Source organism: Vigna unguiculata, chromosome 2 (assembly GCF_004118075.2).
Source record: "Vigna unguiculata cultivar IT97K-499-35 chromosome 2, ASM411807v1, whole genome shotgun sequence".
Lineage (NCBI taxonomy): Eukaryota > Viridiplantae > Streptophyta > Magnoliopsida > Fabales > Fabaceae > Vigna > Vigna unguiculata.
In genome coordinates this window covers 19534072-19558108 of record NC_040280.1, presented here as the reverse complement: position 1 = coordinate 19558108, position 24037 = coordinate 19534072, and the positions used below count along the sequence as shown (strand labels likewise).

At 36.0% G+C, this 24037-nt stretch overlaps 2 protein-coding genes across 4 annotated transcripts; both read right to left on the bottom strand.

Annotated features, from left to right (window-relative positions):
- Nucleotides 1-1810: 1810 nt before the first annotated feature.
- LOC114173850 (protein GDAP2 homolog) lies at nucleotides 1811-21471 on the bottom strand. Of its 3 annotated transcripts, none has more exons than XM_028058499.1 (15): nucleotides 21312-21471; nucleotides 20641-21105; nucleotides 19007-19084; nucleotides 18681-18736; nucleotides 13630-13749; nucleotides 13475-13545; nucleotides 12824-12917; nucleotides 12483-12686; nucleotides 11265-11516; nucleotides 9729-9837; nucleotides 9466-9533; nucleotides 3052-3121; nucleotides 2889-2963; nucleotides 2715-2806; nucleotides 1811-2124 (listed from the first exon to the last, which is right to left on the bottom strand). In XM_028058499.1, exons 2-15 carry the CDS (start codon nucleotides 20959-20961, stop codon nucleotides 2049-2051), a joined length of 1686 nt encoding a protein of 561 aa, XP_027914300.1. In that variant the 5' UTR covers nucleotides 20962-21105; nucleotides 21312-21471; the 3' UTR covers nucleotides 1811-2048. The 3 variants fall into 3 exon arrangements, with proteins under 3 accessions (XP_027914300.1, XP_027914301.1, XP_027914302.1); XM_028058500.1 differs by having other exon boundaries at nucleotides 21376-21471; XM_028058501.1 differs by lacking the exons at nucleotides 1811-2124; nucleotides 2715-2806; nucleotides 2889-2963; ... (6 more) ...; nucleotides 13475-13545; nucleotides 13630-13749 and adding exons at nucleotides 16763-16878; nucleotides 17196-18220.
- On the bottom strand, nucleotides 15510-16791 carry LOC114173852. Its single transcript, XM_028058502.1, has 2 exons — nucleotides 16722-16791; nucleotides 15510-15937 (listed from the first exon to the last, which is right to left on the bottom strand). The coding sequence occupies exons 1-2, from the start codon at nucleotides 16789-16791 to the stop codon at nucleotides 15525-15527; spliced, it is 483 nt and encodes a 160-aa protein (XP_027914303.1). The 3' UTR covers nucleotides 15510-15524.
- Nucleotides 21472-24037: the final 2566 nt, after the last annotated feature.

Genomic DNA, 24037 nt, shown 5'->3' with positions numbered 1-24037 from the left:
TCCTTTACTTTTCGGCTGTAACCAATGCCTCCTTAGTCAATTGTTGTGGTTGCAGTTGCTACATTTATCTTCAGCCATTCTCTGGTTTTTTTATTTTTTATTTTCCTTTACTTAACAAATCAAGGTTGTATTTCTTTCACCATTTCATCTTTAATTTTTTAGCCAACATTTCCATTTCTAGTCCTTCGTTTAGATGAACTGATGTATAATTCCATGCTAATATCCAAGTTATGGATTGAGAAGTTATGATTGAAATTATCCCTACCCTACTACAAATGTCCATTTTTCTCGGAAATATGAATGGACTTAAAAGCTTGTCATCTTTTGAAGCTAGATTTTTAACATCTTTTATTAAAACCTTTGGTGCTGCTTTGCAATCAAAAACTTTTTATTAAATAAATCGTTTTGAAATTTTGGTTAAGGCAAAACTATTGCAAGAATTTCTTTTTTAATAGTAGAATATTTTTTCCAAGATGGGGTTCCATACACCTTAATAGTATATATTGCTTTGTTCTTTAGAAGACTCTTGTAGTTTTTATTTTTACATTCTCCCGTATCCTAATTATCAAGCATCATATTCTCCTGTTAGAAAGAATTTTGGGTCTGGTATAACTGAACATCGAAGTTATTTTAATTAATTTTTTACTTTTTTTTTATGATCTGAGTCATTTCTTCTTGCTAGTGGATTTTTTCTAAGTCTCTTGAATAAAGGAGCACAAATTATCCTATTATCTTGAACAAAGTCTAAATAATTTATACAGATATCTTTGTGTTGGAGTCATAGTGTTTTGATAAATTTCATAATCTAAAATCTAATTTTTATTTGGAATATTTTTATTTTTCATGCTAATACAACTAATCTATTTTTTTATTATTCACAATATTTTGAAATTCACTTGAAGTGTTTTTTAAACCTTGTCACATTACATTTCATCCATAATATCACAAGCCTAGGAGCCACTCGATCCAACTTGGTTCAGTCGAAAGTTGACCAAAGTTAGTTCAACCAAAAGTTGAATCAAGTTGGTCCGATTAAAGGCCAATCCATATCGATCTAGTCGAAGATCGAGTCATGACAACCTGGGTCACAAAATCAAGTCGAGTTGGCTTAGACTAAATGTTGACTAGAGTTGGCTCATGTTGAAGGATAGAGCTGAGTTAACTTGAGCTAAAGGCTTAACCCTTTAACCTTGATAGCCTCGACTTGATCTTTAATCCAAGTTGACTTATCTCAATTTTTGAACCAGACTAACTCCTATTAACTTTTGGCATGAACGAACTCGTTTCGACTTTCAGTTCGGAGTGACTCGATTTGACCTTTAACATGTGTTAACCCGGCTTGGCCTTTGACCCAAAGTCTCGACCTACAGACTGGGATGGCTTGATTTGACCTTTAACATGTGTTGACTTGGCTTGACCTTTGGCTCAAACTAATTGTCTTGTATTTAGGAGTTAATTAAAGTCTTGTATTTAGGAATTGGTTTCTAACATTACCTATCAAGATTTTGACTACTAAAGGTTTTGGTGACCAAATGTTTTGATATCCAAACTAATCACGATATGAACAATTATTTTTTATCACTAAAATTAGTCATTGTTTAAATATTTTCTTATAGCAGAAGAAAATATTGAAGTGATGTTTTCTTCCAATGTAAAGATGAAAATAAATAGGAGTGTTTGTGGTATGTTTTGTTTTATTTTCAGAAAAAAGTGGTTTAAATTAAACACAAATGTAATTCATAACTCAGTTTAATTAAAAATTATGCCAATGTGCAACCATAAACGTAAAGAGTAAAGCACAACAAGCCAGCTTCAACAGAGATCAAAATCACCTTTAAATTATATTCACAACTCGCTTAGGCATTCATTACAAATAAAGAAAATGCTATTACTTTACTTACAGAAAAACATTCCAGTAGTTCAAAAAAGTAACAAATTCTTCAATACACTTAGACCCTCTTCCACTTGCCAAAGAGAATAATGGCATGGCAAAAATAATGAAGAAACTACATTCAGTGAAGCTCTTGTATCAACTGAAGATGGCATGATCATGGTCGGTGATAGACATATTTTGTTCTAGGATCCACAATGAGACCTTTTCCTCCATTCACTTCCAAGTCATGCCTATGAAAATATGAGTAAAGAATGAATTAGAACCTATAATCTAAGCAACATTTACCAGGAAATAGAAAACAACAAACAAAATATGCTACACCTTTCTGAAGCCAAAATGCTTTCGGAAATGAAGTACAACATTTTATGAAAAGAAAAACGCTAGCAACAAGACTTTTAACATACTCTTTACACACACTTGAAAACTAAACCAATTTGCCTTTGCTTTCACAAGGTAAGTGGATAACTGCTTAGTGTATTTTTTTTTTTAAGAAAGTGAAATTTAAATCTAATTCAATCTTATAAAAACAACTTAGTAAGATAAAGTTTGTATTTACTTATATATTATAATTTAACTTTATGTCTAATCAATGTGAGAGATCTCCTACGGTATTAAAAAGAAGTGAATGCTGATGTGTATCCAACATTTGGACAGTTTTAATATAACTACAGATAACAAAATCATGCAGATCTCATTCACCATTTCCCACTTGTGATTTTGTAATTTCCAAAATTTTCAGTTGAAGTGTGCTACTAGTACTCCTAGTTCACGGAATGGCATTATGAAAAGGAATGCAAACTGGAAAACATAAAGACTCAACTGAAAAACGAAATCTGGGATGGTCAACTGTTCACGGGGTACATATCTGAAGAGCTGTAGTAATCTATCAACATACACCACTTTCTTCCATACCTAAAAGTTAATCATCAATGTTAATAACATGCAAATGATGTTCTTAAAAATGTTTACGTATGTTAATAAATCTGACTCATACCAAACCGTCGACAAGCAACTGAAGTGCGAAAATAGTCAATTTTAGTCCAACAGTTGGGTGAAGGATATATATTGCCTGTACATATCAGATTGAGAGATCAGAACAAGAATTACAAAGGCATAACAGAAATACATTTAAGGAAAAAGATGTGTTGCATGCGTACATGCAGGTTGTGCTGGTGCTTGCGCCCAAGTATTTGTTGTAATCTTCTCATCCAACCTAGGTCCGGTTGCCTATTTATGTGACAAAAGGTATTGCATACAAATCTTGAGTAACTGATGATAAGCTTTATTAATAAACACAGTTTCATAATTGTTAACCAACTATCAAAGCACAATTGTGTTCCTATGTATTCTATATTCAAGTATGGTTCACTTTAGTGGCAAGTTGTATTAGCTATAGAACAACTCCCAATTACTTTCACCTTGCCCCTCTTAAGTTTTTGTTTCACAGAAAATCTACCACTCATGCATGCAAATCTGCTACCACGATAATAATGAATTCAAACTTATCAGAAAAATCCACCCATGACAAAGGAGCATAGATTAAGCCACAGTACAACACATCAAAAGATTGCCACATTTAAATGAAGTATGTAGCCATATTTAGTAATGTCTGTAAAATAAGATGAAATAGGGTTTTGGGATTAATCTCCCTTGTGTAAACCCTACACAAAGGACAGTTTATTTATATTGATAATGGGCCAAATCCCAGAAATACATAATGGGCTGAGCCCAACTATTAAACACAATATTATATCATCTAACACTCCCCCTCAAGCTGGTGCATACAAATCGTATGTACCAAGCTTGTTACAAAGATAATCAATTCTAGGTCCTCGAAGAGACTTAGTGAAAATATCTGCTAATTGATCACTTGAATTGACAAACTCGGTCTTGATGTCCCCGGATAGGATTTTTTCTCCAATGAAGTGACAGTCAATTTCAATGTGTTTGGTCCTCTCATGAAAGACAGGATTAGAGCTAATATGAAGAGCAGCCTGATTGTCACATATGAGTGTCATTTGAGTGACATCTCCAAATTGCAATTCTTGAAGCAATTGCTTAAGCCAAACAAGTTCACATGTGGCTAAAGCCATAGCTCTATATTCTGCTTCTGCACTAGATCTTGCCACAACACTTTGTTTCTTGCTCTTCCAAGAGATCAAATTACCACCAATTGAGACACAATATCCGGAAGTAGATCTTCTGTCGGAAGGAGATCCTGCCCAGTCAGCATCTGAATAACATACAACTTTTGTATCAGAGTTGGAATCATATAGTAAACCTTTTCCAGGAGAGCTTTTGATATACTTTAATATGCGAATAACTGCATTCCAATGTTCTTCACATGGGGAATTAAGGAATTGACTCACCACGCTAACAGCAAAGGAAATATCAGGACGAGTAACAGTAAGATAATTCAACTTTCCAACTAACCGTCTGTACTGTTCAGGATCTGAGAAAGGCTCCCCCTGTTTAGGTAGAAGTTTAATATTAGGATCCATGGGTGTTTCTACTGCTTTAGAATTCATTAATCCAGTTTCCTCCAGAATATCCAATGCATATTTCCTCTGAGATATGACAATACCACTATTGGATTGTGCTACTTCAATACCCAAGAAATACCTGAGTTTTCCAAGATCTTTGGTCTGAAAATGACGACAAAGATGTTGCTTTAAGAGGGAGATGCCAAGGTTGTCGCTTCCTGTGAGAACAATGTCATCAACATACACTATTAAGTAGATACATCCAGCACTGGAGTGACGATAAAAAAACTGAATGATCCACTTCACTGCGAGACATGCCAAATTGTTGAACAACACTACTGAATTTTCCAAACCAGGCCCGAGGAGACTGCTTTAGGCCATATAAAGATTTGTGAAGACGACAAACCAATCCAAAAGACTCCCCCTGAGCAACAAAACCCGGAGGTTGCTCCATATAAATTTTTTCATTCAAATCGCCATTGAGGAATGCATTTTTGACATCAAGTTGGTGAAGAGGCCATTGGCGAAGAGCAGCCATGGCAATGAATAAGCGAACAGATGCCATCTTGGCCACTGGAGAAAAAGTATCACCATAATCCAAACCAAAGATCTGTGTGTAACCTTTGGTAACAAGGCGAGCTTTGAGACGGTCAACAGTGCCATCAGGGCCAACTTTGATAGCATAGACCCACCTGCAACCAACAACAGATTTCCCGGATGGTAATTGAACAAGATCCCATGTTCCACTATGCCTGAGAGCACTCAATTCATCAAGCATGGCCTGACGCCAACCAGGGTGGGCTAATGCATCACCTAAAGATTTTGGAATTGACAAAGAGGAAATAGACGAAAGGCATGTATAGAAAGATGGAGAGATTCTATGATAACAAAAAGCAGCATAATGAGGAGAATGATTACGGGTAGAACGCATACCTTTACGAAGGGCAATGGGAAGATCAGACTCAGTTGTTGGAACCGGAGGAGACAAATAACTCGGCACTTGATGTGAGTCATGAGTTGGTGGTTGGCAACGATGTCTTCTGCTATAAACCTGAAGAGGTGGTCTATCCGCAATAGGTACACTCGGAGGTGGCTGAGGAGAATCCGAGGTGGCACTGGAAGTGGGCACACTAGGAGGATCACACACAACAGGGATATCTATAGTAGTAGATGGTGGCTCACAACGAGAAGAGGGGTGTGTGAAGTAAAAAGAAGACTCGTCAAAGGTGACATCAGCGGAGATAAAATGACGATTGAGGGAAGGAGAGAAACACTTATACCCTTTTTGTGAGCGGGGGAATCCTAAGAAGACACATTTGTGGGCTCTCGGAGACAACTTATCCAAGCCAGGACTAAAATCATGAACAAAACATGTGGACCCAAAGACTTTAAGAGGTAAAGGGTGAAGAGGGTCGTGAGGAAATAAAATAGAATGAGGAACTTGGTTATGCAAGACTGAAGAAGGCATGCGATTAATAAGATAACAAGCAGTAAGAACCGCATCACCCCAAAAATGTGAAGGAACTGCACCATGAATTAAAAGAGTGCGAGTTGTTTCAATAAGGTGCCTATTCTTGCGCTCAGCCACTCCATTTTGTTGGGGTGTATAAGCGCCTGATGTTTGATGAAGAATGCCCTGAGAAGCCATAAAATGTTTGAAGGATTGAGAGAGATATTCACGACCATTATCACTCCGCAAATTTCGAATAGAAACCCCAAACTGTGTTTTAATTTCATGAAAGAATGATTGAAAAATAGAGAACAACTCAGAACGATTTTTCATTAAATATAACCAAGTACATCTTGAATAATCATCAATAAAAGTAACAAAATACTGAAAACCTAAAGTAGACTTAACACGACTAGGTCCCCAAATGTCCGAATGAACTAATGCAAAAGGGGACAAAGCTCGTTGTGAGACACTACAAGGAAACGAACTACGACTATGCTTTCCTAATTGACAAGACTCACACGACAAACTAGATAACTTGGACAAGCTGGGGACAAGTTGTTGCAGTTTGGCAAGGCTGGGATGACCAAATTGTGCATGAAGAAGGGATGGTGATTCCATAGCCGCGCCAACATGTGAAGGAGGACGAAGATGATACAGACCATGAGACTCACATCCGGTGCCAATCATGTGTCTCGAACTCCGGTCCTGTAAACAAACAGAATCTTTGGTAAAGGAAATAATACAATCAAGAGAACGAGTTAGTCGACTGACAGATAATAAATTGAATGGAGACCCAGGAACATAAAGAACATGATCAATGGATATGGATGGAAAAATATTAACAGTACCAACACCATGAGATGAGACTCTAGACCCATCAGCCATTGTAACTGAGGGTAAATGATCCGGACAAGACAAAGAAGAAAACAAAGATTTGTTACCAGTAATATGGTCTGTGGCGCCTGAGTCAAGAACCCAAGGACCAAGAGAATCAGAGTGAGTCAGGCCAACGAATGATGTACCTGTGCGTGCAACAGAGGCAGATGTAGTGGAACTAGAACTTTGACGTTCCTCATACCATTTGAGAAAGTCGTTGAAAATGGCAGGGTGCCCTGCGGTATCAGATGAAGCAGGATCCACAGTCGCTGATCGGGGAGGAGGATCAGAGTGAACTACTGCAGCAGACCGAGGAGGACGTCCATGTAGAGCATAACATTTGTCAATCTTGTGGCCTAATTTGCCACAATGGTCACACTTGGGTCGTCCCTTTCCCGGCTTGCGAGAACGATTGCGATCATCCCGCTGAGAGACCAAGACTGAGGAATCATCAGCACAAGTAGATGTATCAATGATTTGTTTTCTTGGCACACGTAAAAGGGCAGAACTAGTAGCAGTGAAGTTGGGCACAACAGGAGACCCCAAAATCTGGTCGCGAACATGGGAATATTCATCAGAAAGACCATGTAATGCCAATAACATAAAGAACTTTGACCGTTGCTCAAGTTCTTCAGCTGGAGTGGAGGCCGGAGGCAATAACTCATTAAACTCATGCAGAAGGGCATGAATTTTGCCCAAATATTCAGCCATGGGTCCAGGACTCTGCGGAGCAACAACTTTGAAAAGATCCTGACAAACACCATAAAGACGTTGAGTGTCATTGGTGTATAACAACTTGGCCTGTGCCCAAACGTCTGAACATGTTTCATATGAACGAAACATTTGTTTCAGCGAAGAGTTAATGGTGGACTTAATGACGATGCATAATTGGGCATCAATTTTCGTCCAGCGGAAAACTTCATCTGCAGCAACTGTAGTTACACTCTGGGTGAGATGATCTTCATATCCTTGACTCTTGAGCCAAAGTTTGATATCGGATGCCCATGTCGCGTAATTTGTGCCATCCAACTTGTCAATGGATAAATGCACATTGACGTAGTTGGTATAAACAGAGGGTTCAGACAGCGGAGTGCTTGAAGATGACACACTCGAATTGGTAGCGGAAGAAGCCATAGAGGGAGAAACCCTAAAAATTCAAGGTGCTCCGATTGAAACAACAACCACAGATTCAGAAAGAGCTCAAGAAGGCGATTCAGGCGAAGTTGATCGGCGCAGAAAACGACCGGCGACGCGCCGTCACGCGCGGCGGAGAGGTGGCGGCTGCCGGAGCTTGCGGCGGCGCGTGGAGGCGCGTGAGAGCTCCGATGGCGGCGATCTCTGCGGCGTTGGAGTCCCCTGGCCGAGACGAACAAAACCGTCTGGTCGTCGGTCGAAACTGCAGCTCCGGCGACGGCGGCGACGGCGGCGGCGGCAGAGGCGACGGTGACGACGACAGAAGCGGCGGCAATGAGCGGCGGCGGGACGGTGGCTGTAGTAAACTAACCTAAGCTCTAGATACCATGTAAAATAAGATGAAATAGGGTTTTGGGATTAATCTCCCTTGTGTAAACCCTACACAAAGGACAGTTTATTTATATTGATAATGGGCCAAATCGCAGAAATACATAATGGGCTGAGCCCAACTATTAAACACAATATTATATCATCTAACAATGTCAAACGGGCATAACAATATAGCAGAACCAACCACAACAAAGAAACATGACTACATAAAGTAACATCAAGAAACCATGGCAAAAACGGAAAAAGGTCAACCTAATGTTTCTAGCATCAATAAAAAGTGCTATTTATACTGTTAGAAGTTTCACATCGATCAGAGATAAAATAATTTCATAATATATAAATAGGGTGCAAACCTCACCTTACAAGTCGGTTTTGTGGGGTTGAGTTAGACTTAAAACTCATTTCTAACATGGTATCAGAACCAAATTAAAGCTTATCCTAGTAAACTTTCTTGGACATTCTGTTCCACCCGCTATGTCGGACCACCCATTTTTAGTCCCACGCACAAGATGAATATACCTCGGCGTAAGGGAATGTGTTGGAAGTCCCACATCGATCGACTAGAGATAAGGCAATTTCAAAATATATAAGTGAGGTGCAAACCTCACCTTATAAGCCGGTTTTGTGGGATTGAGTTAAGCTTAAAATCAACTTTTGACATATACAATGTTAGCTGTTTTGCCAATTAAGTACTCTCAAGTTTAGGAATAAGCTGTGATATATCATTTTACGAGATACATCAGATTTATATATACAAGAACCTGCTGACAATTCTACGAAATAGGGAAAACTTATTCTAGGGGAGAAATCCCTCTGATTATGAGATCGTTTCTCCATATACAATCCTAGTATTAATAGCAAGACATGTTGTAGTGATATAAAATAAAATTACAGCAAGGCTAATATAAAACTTCCTGAAATGTATCGAGGGCAACCACGGTTTTGACAAATACCATACAAGCTCAAACAAAAATGTTAGCGATATTTTGCGACATTGACAGTTGAATTTCCGGATCCCTTTTTCTATTTGAAAGTGAAATTAAAGAGTTTTAGGTATGAAAGAATTTTTTATTTGCATAATCAACTAATTCACAAATTATATAACTAGCTCAACAATTAAGGTATACAGTAAGCTCATCCAAATATTTTCACAGACAACCCTAGCATATTTCATATCTATAACACAAGAAATAGACCAATATGAGAATCCCAGAATTCCATCATTTAACACTTACACTTGCAGAGATGCAGCAGAGTGAAAATATACAATAGTATATGGTTTGTGCATTATAGGCTCAAACTCCTGAAATTTAACACACAACTTTTAGTATACTCAAAAAGTAAACAGCATAAACCAAAAGAATAAGGATTAAAAATTATTCATAAATGAAGATAAATTAAGAAAATTAAACTTCCCAACATTGAAGATAAATTTATAATAGCTGAGCTTATGCTTGTCAGCAGTACAATGTCAAGCTGAAGGATATAGCTCAATCACCTTCACTACATAAAGCACAAATCGCTCCAGATCAAGACATCTAAGCAAAAAGTGGGCCCCGACAACAACCATGACAGGACGGCCTTCACTGTCTACCCCTCCACGATAACTGAAAAACATAAGTATCTCCCAAATTAAAAGTAAATATCAATCTGAACACATGCATGAAATCTTCCTTTTGGATAGTTAAGAGATGCCAGAATACCAGAAAACTTCAAAGGGCCTAAAACTTTGTTATTTATTGTATCTATGGTTGAATTCTTACAAGAATTAGATATTATTAAGTATAATATAAACCTAACTCAACCTCGTAAAATCGATTTGTAAAATAAGGTTTGTATTTGCTATATACTATTATTTGGTGTGAGAGATTTCTAATAAATATAATCCGAAAACATTTTTCTTTTCTCTCTAACAAAATAAAATTTGTATCATTAATATTGCACAAGTGTCTTAGTATTACATCACGAGAAAATATATTTTCAAGTTAAGCTGAAAAAGTCATAACCAAAAGGACTGAAGAATTTAGCACCCATTGTTCAGTTCATCACTTGTTCAAATGACATAAATTTCTCAACCTAGAAATTTTGCTAACAATCAATTGAATTCATCAATCTTGCTACAGTTAAGCAAGCGTAAAATGAATGGTACTAGGAATTAGCTATTAGTTCTTTTATGGATGGGATTTAGGCCTAACTTAATCTTAGATGTGAAGTTTGCATCCTCTTTTATACTATAATTTGGTTAAAGTCTGTAGTTGACATGAGATCTCTAACAAGCTCCTCATTTATAGTTAATGCTAATTAGCTCTAAATTAGGAGATGATTCTAATAGGAACTTGGGTGTAATGAGGTGCCCAAGACCCACATCGGGTAATATGGGGTCCTCAATGGAGTATTTTAAGTGTTTGATTCACCACCCATAAAAGCTAGCTAGGGTTGATTCTACAATTGTTTGAGTGATGATGGGCCCATAACCCATAGGTCCCATGATCAGAACCTGGCTTTGGTAGCCAGATGAAGATAATATAAAGGAATTAGAATGAATATTTTAGAGTGTTAAATTTCCCTTTCTTAGGATCGCATATTTATAATATTCGTCAAAGGATAAAAATTGGGACTATAACGCAAGTTTGGTTTCCAGAATAGAAGAGAAGCCCTGATTCCTTGTTTTGAAGAAAAGGACTCAAAATGCCCCTGCTTGTGGACAAGAAAATTCACTCAATGAAACTCATCCACTCATTAAGGAATTCAGAGTTGGGCCAAGTCTACCAATTTTTCTCAAGGAGTCTGCCTCAAGCCTACACAAAACCAAGTTTTATTGCGAGTTAAACAGGTTAGGGGAATATATATAAGCACGTAAACTCGTATGTTTTTAAGTGTTGACAGATTTTAATAACCATGTATACGTGCAGACTTGTTAGCCACATATTTCTCCTCAATTTTATAAATAAAAACAATGAAACATATAAATATCCCTGACAAATTTAGGAACTGAAAGTATGCATGACAAAACAATGAAATAGATATTACTTACACAATTTTCATCTCTGCAATTTCAGACAAATTTAAGGATTTTGCTTTCGAAAGATATCTAGAGTGCAGAGAATATTCTTCAGCGGCAGACAATGGAGATCCACCTATTTCACCAAATCCAAGCAAGTTAGCAAAATTCCAGCCTCTTTGTGCTTGAACAGTTTTTTCCCACTGCTCCAAACGTCTTTCATCAGGGTCCTTAATCAAAGACATGAAGGCGGGATCCAGAAATGTATCTAAATAAGATGTAGTCCTGTAAACACCAAATTAATCAGGAAAATTATACAAGTTATAAAAATGGATGACACCTATTTAGACAAATACAATGAAAAAGCTCCAAGAAAATATAGCTTATGGCAATTAATACTGTGGAAAACAAACATAAAGCCACAAGAACAGTAATTTTTAAGTGCTTGTTTGACCTGCACGGCAAAAACATTTGAGGAAATGGAAAAGTAGGTTTTGACCATTTTTTTCATTGCTGCTGAAGGGGCATTTAAAGAAGAAAATGTTGTCTGTTGCAATATGAAGCACAGTAGCATCGCAAAATTGCAACAAAAAAGTTAGATTACTGACCAAAATCATATTTTAAACTGCCATCTGCTTTCATTCTTAATAAAGTTCTTGACATTTAGCATTTTCATACAATCCACTCCCCCTACCTACTTTACATCTACGAAACAAAAATGTTTGTTAAAACATATATATCGGTTTCCATATTTTGTTATCTCATTTGTTTTCTCTTTGGATAATGAACATGCGTTAGTGCTTTAGGTTTCATAGAATATCAACACAATCAACACAATATAATACATTATAGAATATTATACAAAGTATCTTTCCCCTCCCCCACAATACCTAAGACCAAGCAATTTCAACAATTCCAAATTATTACCATTAGAGATGATAATTAAGAACAAATCTGACAATCGATAGAATGACTGGATGACAACAATCAAAATGTTAGTTTTATTCGTCAATTACCATTTGAAGAGAGAGAAAAATTCATCCCACATTCCAAATGGCAAGTAAAATCATATAATGGTGTCCCATCATTTATAATAGATAGATAGACTAAATAAAGTGAATTTATATGTGATACAGACTAATATAGGGTCTTAGTATAGAATGTTTTATTAGATTCGGTGAGATCTATTAATCTGAGCTTAGAATGGTAAATATTTCAAGAATCTCGCACTAAGTTAAAAAATTTACTAACCTGCGAAGTGAACCGACATCACTAACAGGAAGATCAACAGGAGCTCTAGCAGGTTTTGAAGCAATCTTTTTAGGCAAAGGTTTTATTCTGATTTTGCGCTCATCTATGACAGTCTCACCATTCTCATCCCCAACATCTGCAGGAAGCTTTGCCAAAGCCATCAACTCCTCTTGTTTATCCCGGGGAAAGTAGAGCGGAAGCAACCTACATGGATATTATATGAAAGGTAACAGTGAATACGTAACAAACTTGAAAAGAAAAGAAAATTAAACAAATATACTTTCGACAAGTTTATTTCATATAAAGCACCGCATACGTCAATAACAGAAAATAAAAATTACCTTTTATATATCTCAGTGTCAATTGTGCTGGTAGTGCAAAAGATGACAGCTGTTATATTGTCTTTGTGCTTCTCAAGAAATCGCCGCACAGTTCCTGAATACAAACACCTTAGCAAAGATATAGAAGAATGCAAAGTATAGAAACCAATAGTAACAATAATCAGACATCACAAACAGTTAAAACCAGTCATTCGTTATGTCTATACAATGAAATGAGGGTTTTGGAACTACATAAAATGGTAGAATTTTGCACAAAAGGATGCAACTATACAAGCATCTGCCTTCTTCGTAATTTGAACCTTGTCATCCCCTTAATCAATAATCTAATACTAGTTAGTAAGATGGAACACTAAAGAAGTAAACTGATATGCACCCGAGCATGTTTTGTCATTATATCTTCTTCCTCTCCCTTTCAATCAATGATTGATTTACTTTTCTTCTTAAGATAAAATTAGCTTGTTACTTTTTTCATTTTTCACATTAAAGACTGATATTCTCTGTATGGATGGAACAGCAATAAAGTAATTTATCTCCAAAAGAAGGTCAGTTTAATTCATACAACATTATCAGCCTCAACCTGTTTAATTTATTTGGTCAGGATAAATATCACAATAATGAACATATGAAATGTAAAATGTGCAAAAAACTCACTTATAGCTACATGCGCTGCTGGCTCACGGGGATAATTCTTTGCCTCAGTATAAATACATCCCATAGCAATACTGATTGATAAGTGCCAAACAAAAAAGTAAGTCTCAGATCTTTGAAGCTATATGGAAAACAAAATGTTTCAAGGAAACAAAAACCTTTTAAGCCCATGTTCAACTAAAAGTTCTAGGCAAGAACGATAGCAATGGCTTAAAGCGTTCTCTGCAGCAGTTTGGTACTTCGAAGCATACTTAGGCCCCACAGTATGGATAACTTTCCTGCAAGAAATTAATTGGTGTAAATTTCATATACAATGAATCTAACTTCATGCTGAGAGAATTAATTGGTGTAAATTTCATATGCAATGAATCTAACTTCAAGCTGAGAGAATTAATTGGTGTTGTAAAATAAGATGAAAAAGGGTTTTGGGATTAATCTCCCTTGTGTAAACCCTACACAAAGGATAGTTTATTTATAATGATAATGGGCCAAACCCAAAAATACATAATGGGCTCAGCCCAACTACTAAACAAAACATTATATCATCTAACACTCCCCCTCAAGCTAGTGCATACAAATCGTATGTACCAAGCTTGCTACAAAGATAATCAATTCTAGGTCCTCGAAGAGACTTAGTGAAAATATCTGCTAATTGATCACTTGAGTTGACAAACTCGGTCTTGATGTCCCCGGATAGGATTTTTTCTCGAATGAAGTGACAGTCAATTTCAATGTGTTTGGTCCTCTCATGAAAGACAGGATTAGAGCTAATGTAAAGAGCAGCCTGATTGTCACATATGAGTGTCATTTGAGTGACATCTCCAAATTGCAATTCTTAAAGCAATTGCTTAAGCCAAACAAGTTCACAAGTGGCTAAAGCCATAGCTCTATATTCCGCTTCTACACTAGATCTTGCCACAACACTTTGTTGCTTGCTCTTCCAAGAGATCAAATTACCACCAATCGAGACACAATATGCGGAAGTAGATCTTCTGTCGAAAGGTGATCCTGCCCAGTCAACATCTGAATAGCATACAACTTTTGTATTAGATTTGGAATCATATAGTAAACCTTTTCCAGGAGAGCTTTTGATATACTTTAATATGTGAATGATTGCATTCCAATGTTCTTCACATGGGGAATTAAGGAATTGACTCACCACGCGTAAAGCAAAAGAAATATCAGGACGAGTAACAGTAAGATAATTCAACTTTCCAACTAATCGTCTACACTGTTCAGGATCTAAGAAAGGCTCCCCCTGTTTAGGTAGAAATTTAATATTAGGATCCATGGGTGTTTCTACAGCTTTAGAATTCATTAACCCAGTTTCCTCCAAAATATCCAATACATATTTCCTCTGAGATATGACAATAACACTATTGCATTGTGCTACTTCAATACCCAAGAAATACCTGAGTTTTCCAAAATCTTTGGTCTGAAAATGACGACAAAGATGTTGCTTTAAGAGAGAGATGCCAAGGTTGTCGCTTCCTGTGAGAACAATGTCATCAACATATACTATTAAGTAGATACATCCAGGACTGGAGTGACGATAAAAAACTAAATGATCCACTTCACTGCGAGACATACCAAATTGTTGAACAAAACTACTGAATTTTCCAAACCAGGCCCGAGGAGACTGTTTTAGGCCATATAAAGATTTGTGAAGACGACAAACCAATCCAGAAGACTCCCCCTGAACAACAAAACTCGGAGGTTGATCCATATAAATTTCTTCATTCAAATCGCCATTTAGGAATGCATTTTTGACATCAAGTTGGTGAAGAGGCCATTGTCGAAGAGCAGCCATGGCAAAGAATAAGCGAACAGATGCCATCTTGGCCACTGGAAAAAAGGTATCACCATAATCCAAACCAAAGATTTGTGTGTAACCTTTGGCAACAAGGCGAGCTTTGAGATGGTCAACAGTACCATTAGGGCCAACTTTGATAGCATAGACCAACCTGCAACCAACAACAGATTTCCAAGATGGTAATTGGACAAGATCCCACGTTCCACTATGCCTGAGAGCACTCAATTCATCAAGCATGGTCTAACGCCAACCAGGGTGGACTAATGCATCACCTAAAGATTTTGGAATTGACAAAGAGGAAATAGACGAAAGGCATGTATAGAAAGATGGAGAGATTCTATGATAACTCAAAGTAGCATAATGGGGGGAATGATTACGGGTAGAACGCATACCTTTACGAAGGGCAATGGGAAGATCAGACTCAATTCTTGGAACCGTAGGAAACAAATAACTCGGCACTTGATGTGAGTCATGTGGTGGTGGTTGGCAACAGTGTCTTCTGCTATAAACCTGAAGAGGTGGTCTATCCGCAATAGGTACACTCGGAGGTGGCTGAGGAGAATCCGAGGTGGCACTGGAAGTGGGCACACTAGGAGGATCACACACAATAGGGATATCTATAGTAGTAGATGGTGGCTCACAACGAGAAGAGAAGTGTGTGAAGTAAAAAGAAGACTCGTCAAAGGTGACATCAGCAGAGATAAAATGACGGTTGAGGGAAGGAGAGAAACACTTATACCCTTTTTGTGAGCGTGGGATCCTAAGAAGACACATTTGTGTGCTCTCGGAGACAACTTATCCAGGCTAGGACTAAAATCGTGAACAAAACATGTGGACCCAAAGACTTTAAGAGGTAAAGGGTGAAGAGGGTCGTGAGGAAATAAAATAGAATGAGGAACTTGGTTATGCAAGACTGAAGAAGGCATGCGATTAATGCATCACCCCAAAAATGTGAAGGAATTGCACCATGAATTAAAAGAGTGTGAGTTGTTTCAATAAAGTGCCTATTCTTGCGCTCAGCCACTCCATTTTGTTGGGGTGTATAAGCACATGATGTTTGATGAAGAATGCCCTGAGAAGCCATAAAATGTTTGAAGGATTGAGAGAGATATTCACGACCATTATCACTTCGCAAATTTCAAATAGATCTCTCAAACTGAGTTTTAATTTCATGAAAGAATGATTGAAAAATAGAGAACAACTCAAAACGATTTTTCATTAAATATAACCAAGTACATCTTGAATAATCATCAATAAAAGTAACAAAATACTGAAAACCTAAAGTAGATTTAACACGACTAGGTCCCCAAATGTCCGAATGAACTAATGCAAAAGGGGACAAAGCCCGTTGTGAGACATTACAAGGAAAAGAACTACGACTATGCTTTCCTAATTAACAAGACTCACACGACAAACTAGATAACTTGGACAAGCTGGGGACAAGTTGTTGCAGTTTGGCAAGGCTGGGATGACCAAATTGTGCATGAAGAAGGGATGCTGATTCCATAGCTGCGCCAACATGTGAAGGAGGACGAAGATGATACAGACCATGAGACTCACATTCGGTGCCAATCATGTGTCTCGAACTCCGGTCCTGTAAACAAATAGAATCTTTGGTAAAGGAAATAATACAATCAAGAGAACGAGTTAGACGACTGACGGATAATAAATTGAATGGAGACCTAGGGACATAAAGAACATGATCAATGGATATGGCTGAAAAAATATTAACAGTACCAACACCATGAGATGAGACTCTAGACCCATCAGCCATTGTAACTGAGGGTAAATGATCCGGACAAGACAAAGAAGAAAACAAAAATTTGTTACCAGTAATATGATCTATGGCCCCTGAGTCAAGAACCCAAGGACCAAGAGAATCAAAGTGAGTCCGGCCAACAAATGATGTACCTGTGCGTGCAACAAAGGCAGATATAGTGGAACTAGAACTTTGACGTTCCTCATACCATTTGAGAAAGTCATTGAAAATGGCAGGGTGCCCTGCGGTATCAGATGAAGCAGGATCCGCAGTCGCTGATCGGGGAGGAGGATCAGAGTGAACCACTACAGTAGACCGAGGAGGACGTCCATAAAGAGCATAACACTTGTTAATCTTGTGGCCTAACTTGCCACAATGGTCACACTTGGGTTGTCCCTTTCCTGGCTTGCGAAAACGATTGCGATCATCTCGTTGAGAGGCCAAGACTGAGGAATCATCAGCACAAGTAGATGTATCAATAACTTGTTTTCTTGGCACACGTAAAAGGGCAGAACTAGTAGTAGTAAAGTTGGGCACAACAGAAGACCCCAAAATCTGGTCGCGAACATGGGAATATTCATCGGAAAGACCATGTAATGCCAACAACATAAAGAACTTTGACCGTTGCTCAAGTTCTTTGGCTGGAGTAGAGGCCGGAGGCAATAACTCATTAAACTCATGGAGAAGGGCATGAATTTTGCCCAAATATTCAGCCATGAGACCAGGACTCCGCGGAGCAACAATCGTGAGAAGATCCTGACAAACACCATAAAGACGCTGAGTGTCATTGGTGTATAATAACTTGGCTTGTGCCCAAACGTCTGAACATGTTTCGTATGAACGAAACATTTGTTTCAGCGAAGAGGTAATGGTGGACTTAATGACGATGCATAATTGGGCATCAATTTTCGTCCAGCGGGAAGCTTCATCTGCAGCAACTGTAGTTACACTCTGGGTGAGATGATCTTCATATCCTTGACTCTTGAGCCAAAGTTTGATATCGGATGCCCATGTCACATAATTTGTGCCATCCAACTTGTCAATGTATAAATGCACATTGACGTAGTTGGTATAAACAGAGGGTTCAGACAGAGAGGTGCTTGAAGATGACACACCTGAAGTGGCAGCGGAAGAAGCCATAGAGGGAGAAACCCTATGCAATGAATCTAACTTCAAGCTGAGAGAATTATATATGCAAACGAATACAGATCAGAAACAAGGTTTCAGAACCCATTAACATAATTTGTGTAGCATGACAAATGACTTAATGATCTCATCTCACACCAAAACATACGAAAAGAGAAAACAAGTTTCTGCCAATGTCCACATTGCAGTGTCCACATACATGCACTCACAATCGCATATGCTATAATTTACAAATCCAAATCCATGCCACTGTACACTTATACACGTGCATTGGATCACATATGCCATTCATAATATACAATCAAAATTCAAAAGCGATCAAAGGTAGCATGAGAATGCAACAGCACTGACTTAAAGACATTCTCAGTTTCCTTTCTCCAAGAGAGGAGACAAAAAAAATTATACTGTAATAGCGTGGAGACAAAAAAAAATTATAGTGTAATAGCAATTTCCGACTTTGAAAAGGAAAAAAAGGGAGTCTATATACAAACCTTGCAGGAAGGTCATAGGCATTGGTTACTTTCGCCATCCCTGTTCGACATCCACCCTGTCAACAATTGAGATATGTGATATCAATTAAATTATCATAACCATTTCAAGAAAGCTGCTTCCTGGCATGTCATTTTATGGATTGTTGAAACATAATGATGACACAATGCTGCCATCTTGAGCTCAATCTCCCAACCAAAATATTATCACACCCAACAAATAAAAAATTCCAAAGAAAATATAATAATCACTAAATTTACGAGCTCAAATAAAATTGAGCGCATAATAAAATTATTACATTACAATTTATAACTTATAAGAACTATACCAAAGTTGCACATTCTTCTGCAAGGCCAGGTCCAGCTGCTGCATGCAATCCAGGGCTGCTGTGTGATTCATCCAAGACCTGTAGACAATAAATGCAAGCAAGCTAAGAAATATAATGCTATTAGCTCAATTATATTATTTACTGGAGGTCCAGTACCGACTTGCTACATAGTATAGTATCATTACATACATAATCATAATAGTCTAAGGTGCAACATAATTGTTGAGAATTGATAGAACTTATATGTGACTCAATTTCCAATGTCATGACAGACACAGGACAGAAAAAAGTGAACATTGAGCAACAGGCAGGTAAAAATTGGTCTTTGTCAAGTTTATTTAAAATATAGATCCTGCGTTAATGACATCATTTCAATAAATTTACCCAGAGATTCTTTCTTAAGGTTCAATATTGTGTGATTTTATTACTTATCAGGAATAAGTCACTTTTAGCTGAAAATTTAATTACACTCAAGCATCAGAAAGCAAGTGCCTCTAAGAATTCAATGACTCAAAAAGAAATATTTATGCAATTTCTCTAAAGATGGGTTTCTTGTATGTTGAAATTAATAGGGAAAGAGGAAAGGAGATAATAAAAAAGACAGAATAGTCTATTTAGTATCTATGATAATATCATTGAGCTCCTAAATCCTAATTCTAGTTAAATAAAGGAACAAATCCTGAAATATGGAAAATCCATTTAGACTACGAGAACATACTCAAAAATACCATAAAGGTACTATCAGATATTTTCTACATATTCTCAAACTAAAGCTTATTCAGCTTCCAACTTGTTAATGAACATTTAAAGCTCAGGAAGGTGGCAAATGCTAATCATTGACAAGGAGGCCTCATCTGACAAGAGAGAACAACGTCTGAAGATGGGAGGTAATAGTGACCAAAAAGGGGCAGAAGGCACCCCCATGATGGACATGAAGTCATACATTAGACAAACTATTAGCTCTTGTTTATTATAATATTAGGCTACTAGTTATAATTAATTAAGCAAACAAAATATTATGGAAGGTGGAAACAAATTGTAAGAAAACATTTAAAGTAATCAAAATACTTCAAATAAAACAATGACACTGAGATATTTTATAGATATTCTAATATCATCAATGCCAGTGTCCAATAGGAGATGCATGCAAATAAATAAATTGAGCATGAAGAACAATAACACTTTCTCAATTGGAGAGAACATGCACATGAATAAAGCAATCGCTTTATATGATAAAACAACCACTCTGGCGTCCTTATCAGTCCAAACTGTTACCTAGGAGTCCTTACAGATCATAATATCATAAAAGAATGAAGAAAGGAAAACCGATCAGAAATTAAAACAATCTTTAACTTAACTTAAGAACAGCAGTAGAAATTTACAGTTTATCCAAAAAGTTCAATGTCAATTGTTTTCTAGTGTAGACACAAACAAGTAATGATCGCAAACTCCTTCAACAGGTGATCCTATTTTCTTGCTTTGTTTGCACAACTTGAATTACAGTAAAAACAAAGAAAATATCTTAACATTAACTAACTCTCAATTACCAAACCAAGAAAAGCTAAACCAAACTACATAAATATGTAAAGAAAAACCAAACTATGTCACTACTAAACACACATGCACTCACTCACCTCATTTGTTGAATTTACCACAGCATCCACCTCAAGGTTCCAGGGGTTACCCCTCCACAAGTATATCTTGGAATTAACTTCATGGTTAACAGGAAACCTTGACTCAGAACCACTGCCACCGCTCTCTGTCCCGGACTTGAACGTCAAGGGATCAGGAAAGTATGAACTAGAAAATGCTGAGTCTCCGTTGTTATGCTCTAAGGAATGTTCAGCATCAATCCACCTTGGAACTTGATCCAAAGTCACAACAGAGTCCCCACTATCATTTGGCAATCCACCCCGGGATGTGGCTGAATCTGCAGTAGCCACAGGCCTATACATTTCAGGGACTCCTAAAATCAACAGCACCAATCCTTATGTTGAGGTTCTTCCAAATAACCTTTGCAAGTTCCACAATTGCACATTAACAATCCCGAATTCACACCTTGGCTATTCAATCAGCACAATCTCAACCATGAGAACCTCCTATAAAACAAAACATGAGATTCCAAAACAAATTTCATGGGCAAACCTTTTCTTCAACTAACATTTGTCCAGCGAGGAAGAAAACGCAATAACAAAAAAAAAAACAGGATTTTCAATTTTCAAGGCTAAATGAAGAGGAAAACTCGTCATATTATTTCCCTTCGATATGAAGGGGGCAAATTTTGATATATATGAAAAGGGAAAACCTTAATTTCTCATGGAGAAAACGTTAATATCTGAAACTGAAATCTGGGTTTCGAAAAGCAGCACCTTCTTTCGCTTCTTCTCCTTAAAGTTTGTTCATTTGGGGATCAAATGAGATATAATACAACACTGTTGTTGCTGGTTACACGGGACGATGAGCTTGAAAAGTTTAAATTTTTATTTAATTATTGATTTTATATATAAAAAAAAAGAAAAAAGATTACGTTTGTTTGATTTTTGTCTTTTAGGTAATGTTTTTATCAGATTGCGGTGCCAATGATTAAGCAACAAATTAATATTAATTAATTGATTAGTTAATAGTTTCCCGTAATATTTTTTAAGAATAATTGCAATGTTACTATTTACATACAATTATGATGGTTCGTATTCACTGTTTATGAGTACACATCTTAACTAATTATATATATATTATTAAATATCTAAATTTATCTTCAAATAAAATTTTCAATTATGTATTTCCATGAAAATTTAAGATTCATTTACACCAAAAATATTAATAAAAAAAATCTATCAATAACTATATTCATCTTGGTAAGTATTTACTTAATTATATACAAAATCTCCCAAAAAATATTGGGAATAAACAAACATGCCATCAAGGTACTAAGAATAATAATTCAATCAATTTCAAACAAAATAATATTTAAGTGAATCTTCCAATAGTAACGATAATTTTAGAAAAAAAAAAGATTTTAACCGATATTCTTTGAGTTCAAATTAAGCGTAATTCTTAAATATGAGAAAGTTATATTAACCAAATTTTTATTGTATCCATCGATATTCTTAATTTGAACGTGACATGACAGTTAATCTGACAAAACAAAGGAAATAACGAGAAAAAAAATAGAAAATGTTTCTACATATACCAATGCTTAGTTCCTAAATAAATTAGGAATAATATTGTGATATTATATTAAAATCGAGTTTAAATCTAATTTGATACCATAAAATTAGATTATAAGATAAGAATTACTCAATTTATATATTGCAAATTAGTTTTATATTGAACATCTTCAGAACTTTGATCCTACTGAAATTCACTTCACAAGTCCCAAGTTTCAAACATCGTGACAAAAATGACCGAAGTGATTTTACGTAAACAAACCAAGTTTTCCTTGTGTGTGCTGAGTTGTGTGCAAATTAAATCCAGAACTTAACATGATGACGAACACAAGAGAGGCAAGGGGAAAAGGACACAATTGTAGTGGGTTCTACACAAAACCCTTGCTTTATGCTGATTCAACACACATTCACGTGCCATGTTCCCTAGTGACCAAGTAATACATTGATTGGAAAACCGTGCAATTGTTTTTTTTTTCTTCAGACGTGACAAAATGGGTCGGTCTATTCAACCGTCTGTAAAAAATGGTCGAGTCGAGCTAGTTTATCAAACAGAAACCGATCAATAATTACAATTTAGTCCGTATAGGACAGGTCTGGTCGAACTGGTTCGTTCACTTTTTTTTCTTTTCTTTTTTAAATATTTTTAAAACTTTTTTAATTTGTTTTTAATTCTTTTATTTTTAAAATTTGTTTATATTTACATATAAATTATTATTAAAGGCATATTTAATCAAATAAAATATTTTTAAAATTTTTAATTGATTAGTTAATGTTTTTAATTAGATAAATTAAAATAATTATTAAATTTACATATTAAATTATTAAATTATAACTAATAATTGAAACTTAATTGGTAGGTATCAATGATTTAAATTATAATACTATTATATATTTACATATTTAAAAAATATAATATAAAAAATTAATCTTTTTAATTACTTTTAATTTTTTAAAACGGGTTAGCTGGCCGATACTTTGGCCTGTCAAGTTGACGGGCTGGACGAGACGGCCAAAACGGGCTAACAGGTTAAAATTTTCAACCTAACTCGTCTTTTTTAACACTGGCTGACAGGCTAGTCCGTTGAACCAAATCCGTTTTGACACCCGTATTTTTTCCAATCCATTAGTACTATTTGATTTTATGATTTTTTATGTTAGATTTTAAGTTTAATTTAATTTTAAATTTTTTTATAAAATTAATTTATAAAATAAAATTTACACCTACTTATATATTATAAATATATTTTATTTTTAATCGATGTGAAATTATTTTATAAAACCGATTCATAAAATAAAATTTATTCTTATTATATATTATTTTTAATTGATGTAGAATAGTTTTCATGTCGAAACTTCTATATCTTAAAAACTTGAAACTGAATATTAATAGTAGTCGGATAATAACCCGACACTAAGTGTGATACAATAATGGAATAGGCAAATTGATCCGAATACTCTCTAATTTTTGTCAATTCGACGGTTTATGTGACATTCTAACCTATAATAATGTTTGATGTTAGGAACTTGAGTGTTTGTTTTATTATAAAATTTAGATAAATAGGTGTCAAATCTTACCTGAAAGTATTGAAATAGATACTTGTGAATTATTCATACATGCATGTGAGATCAGAGTTTGATCCTCAGACAAATTATTATGTTAATTTGTGAAAGCTTTATTACTTTTTTTTGTTAGAATGCTTATCAGAATTTGTATGAATTTACCAATTTTTGGATGTGATGAACCTGCACAAGAATGGTAGTAACATAACAAGAGAGGGGCAAAGAAGCATAAAGGAAAATCAGATGAAAGCATCTAAAGTAGGAATAAGTATGAGTTTTTTTCTGAATAATAGACATAGATAAA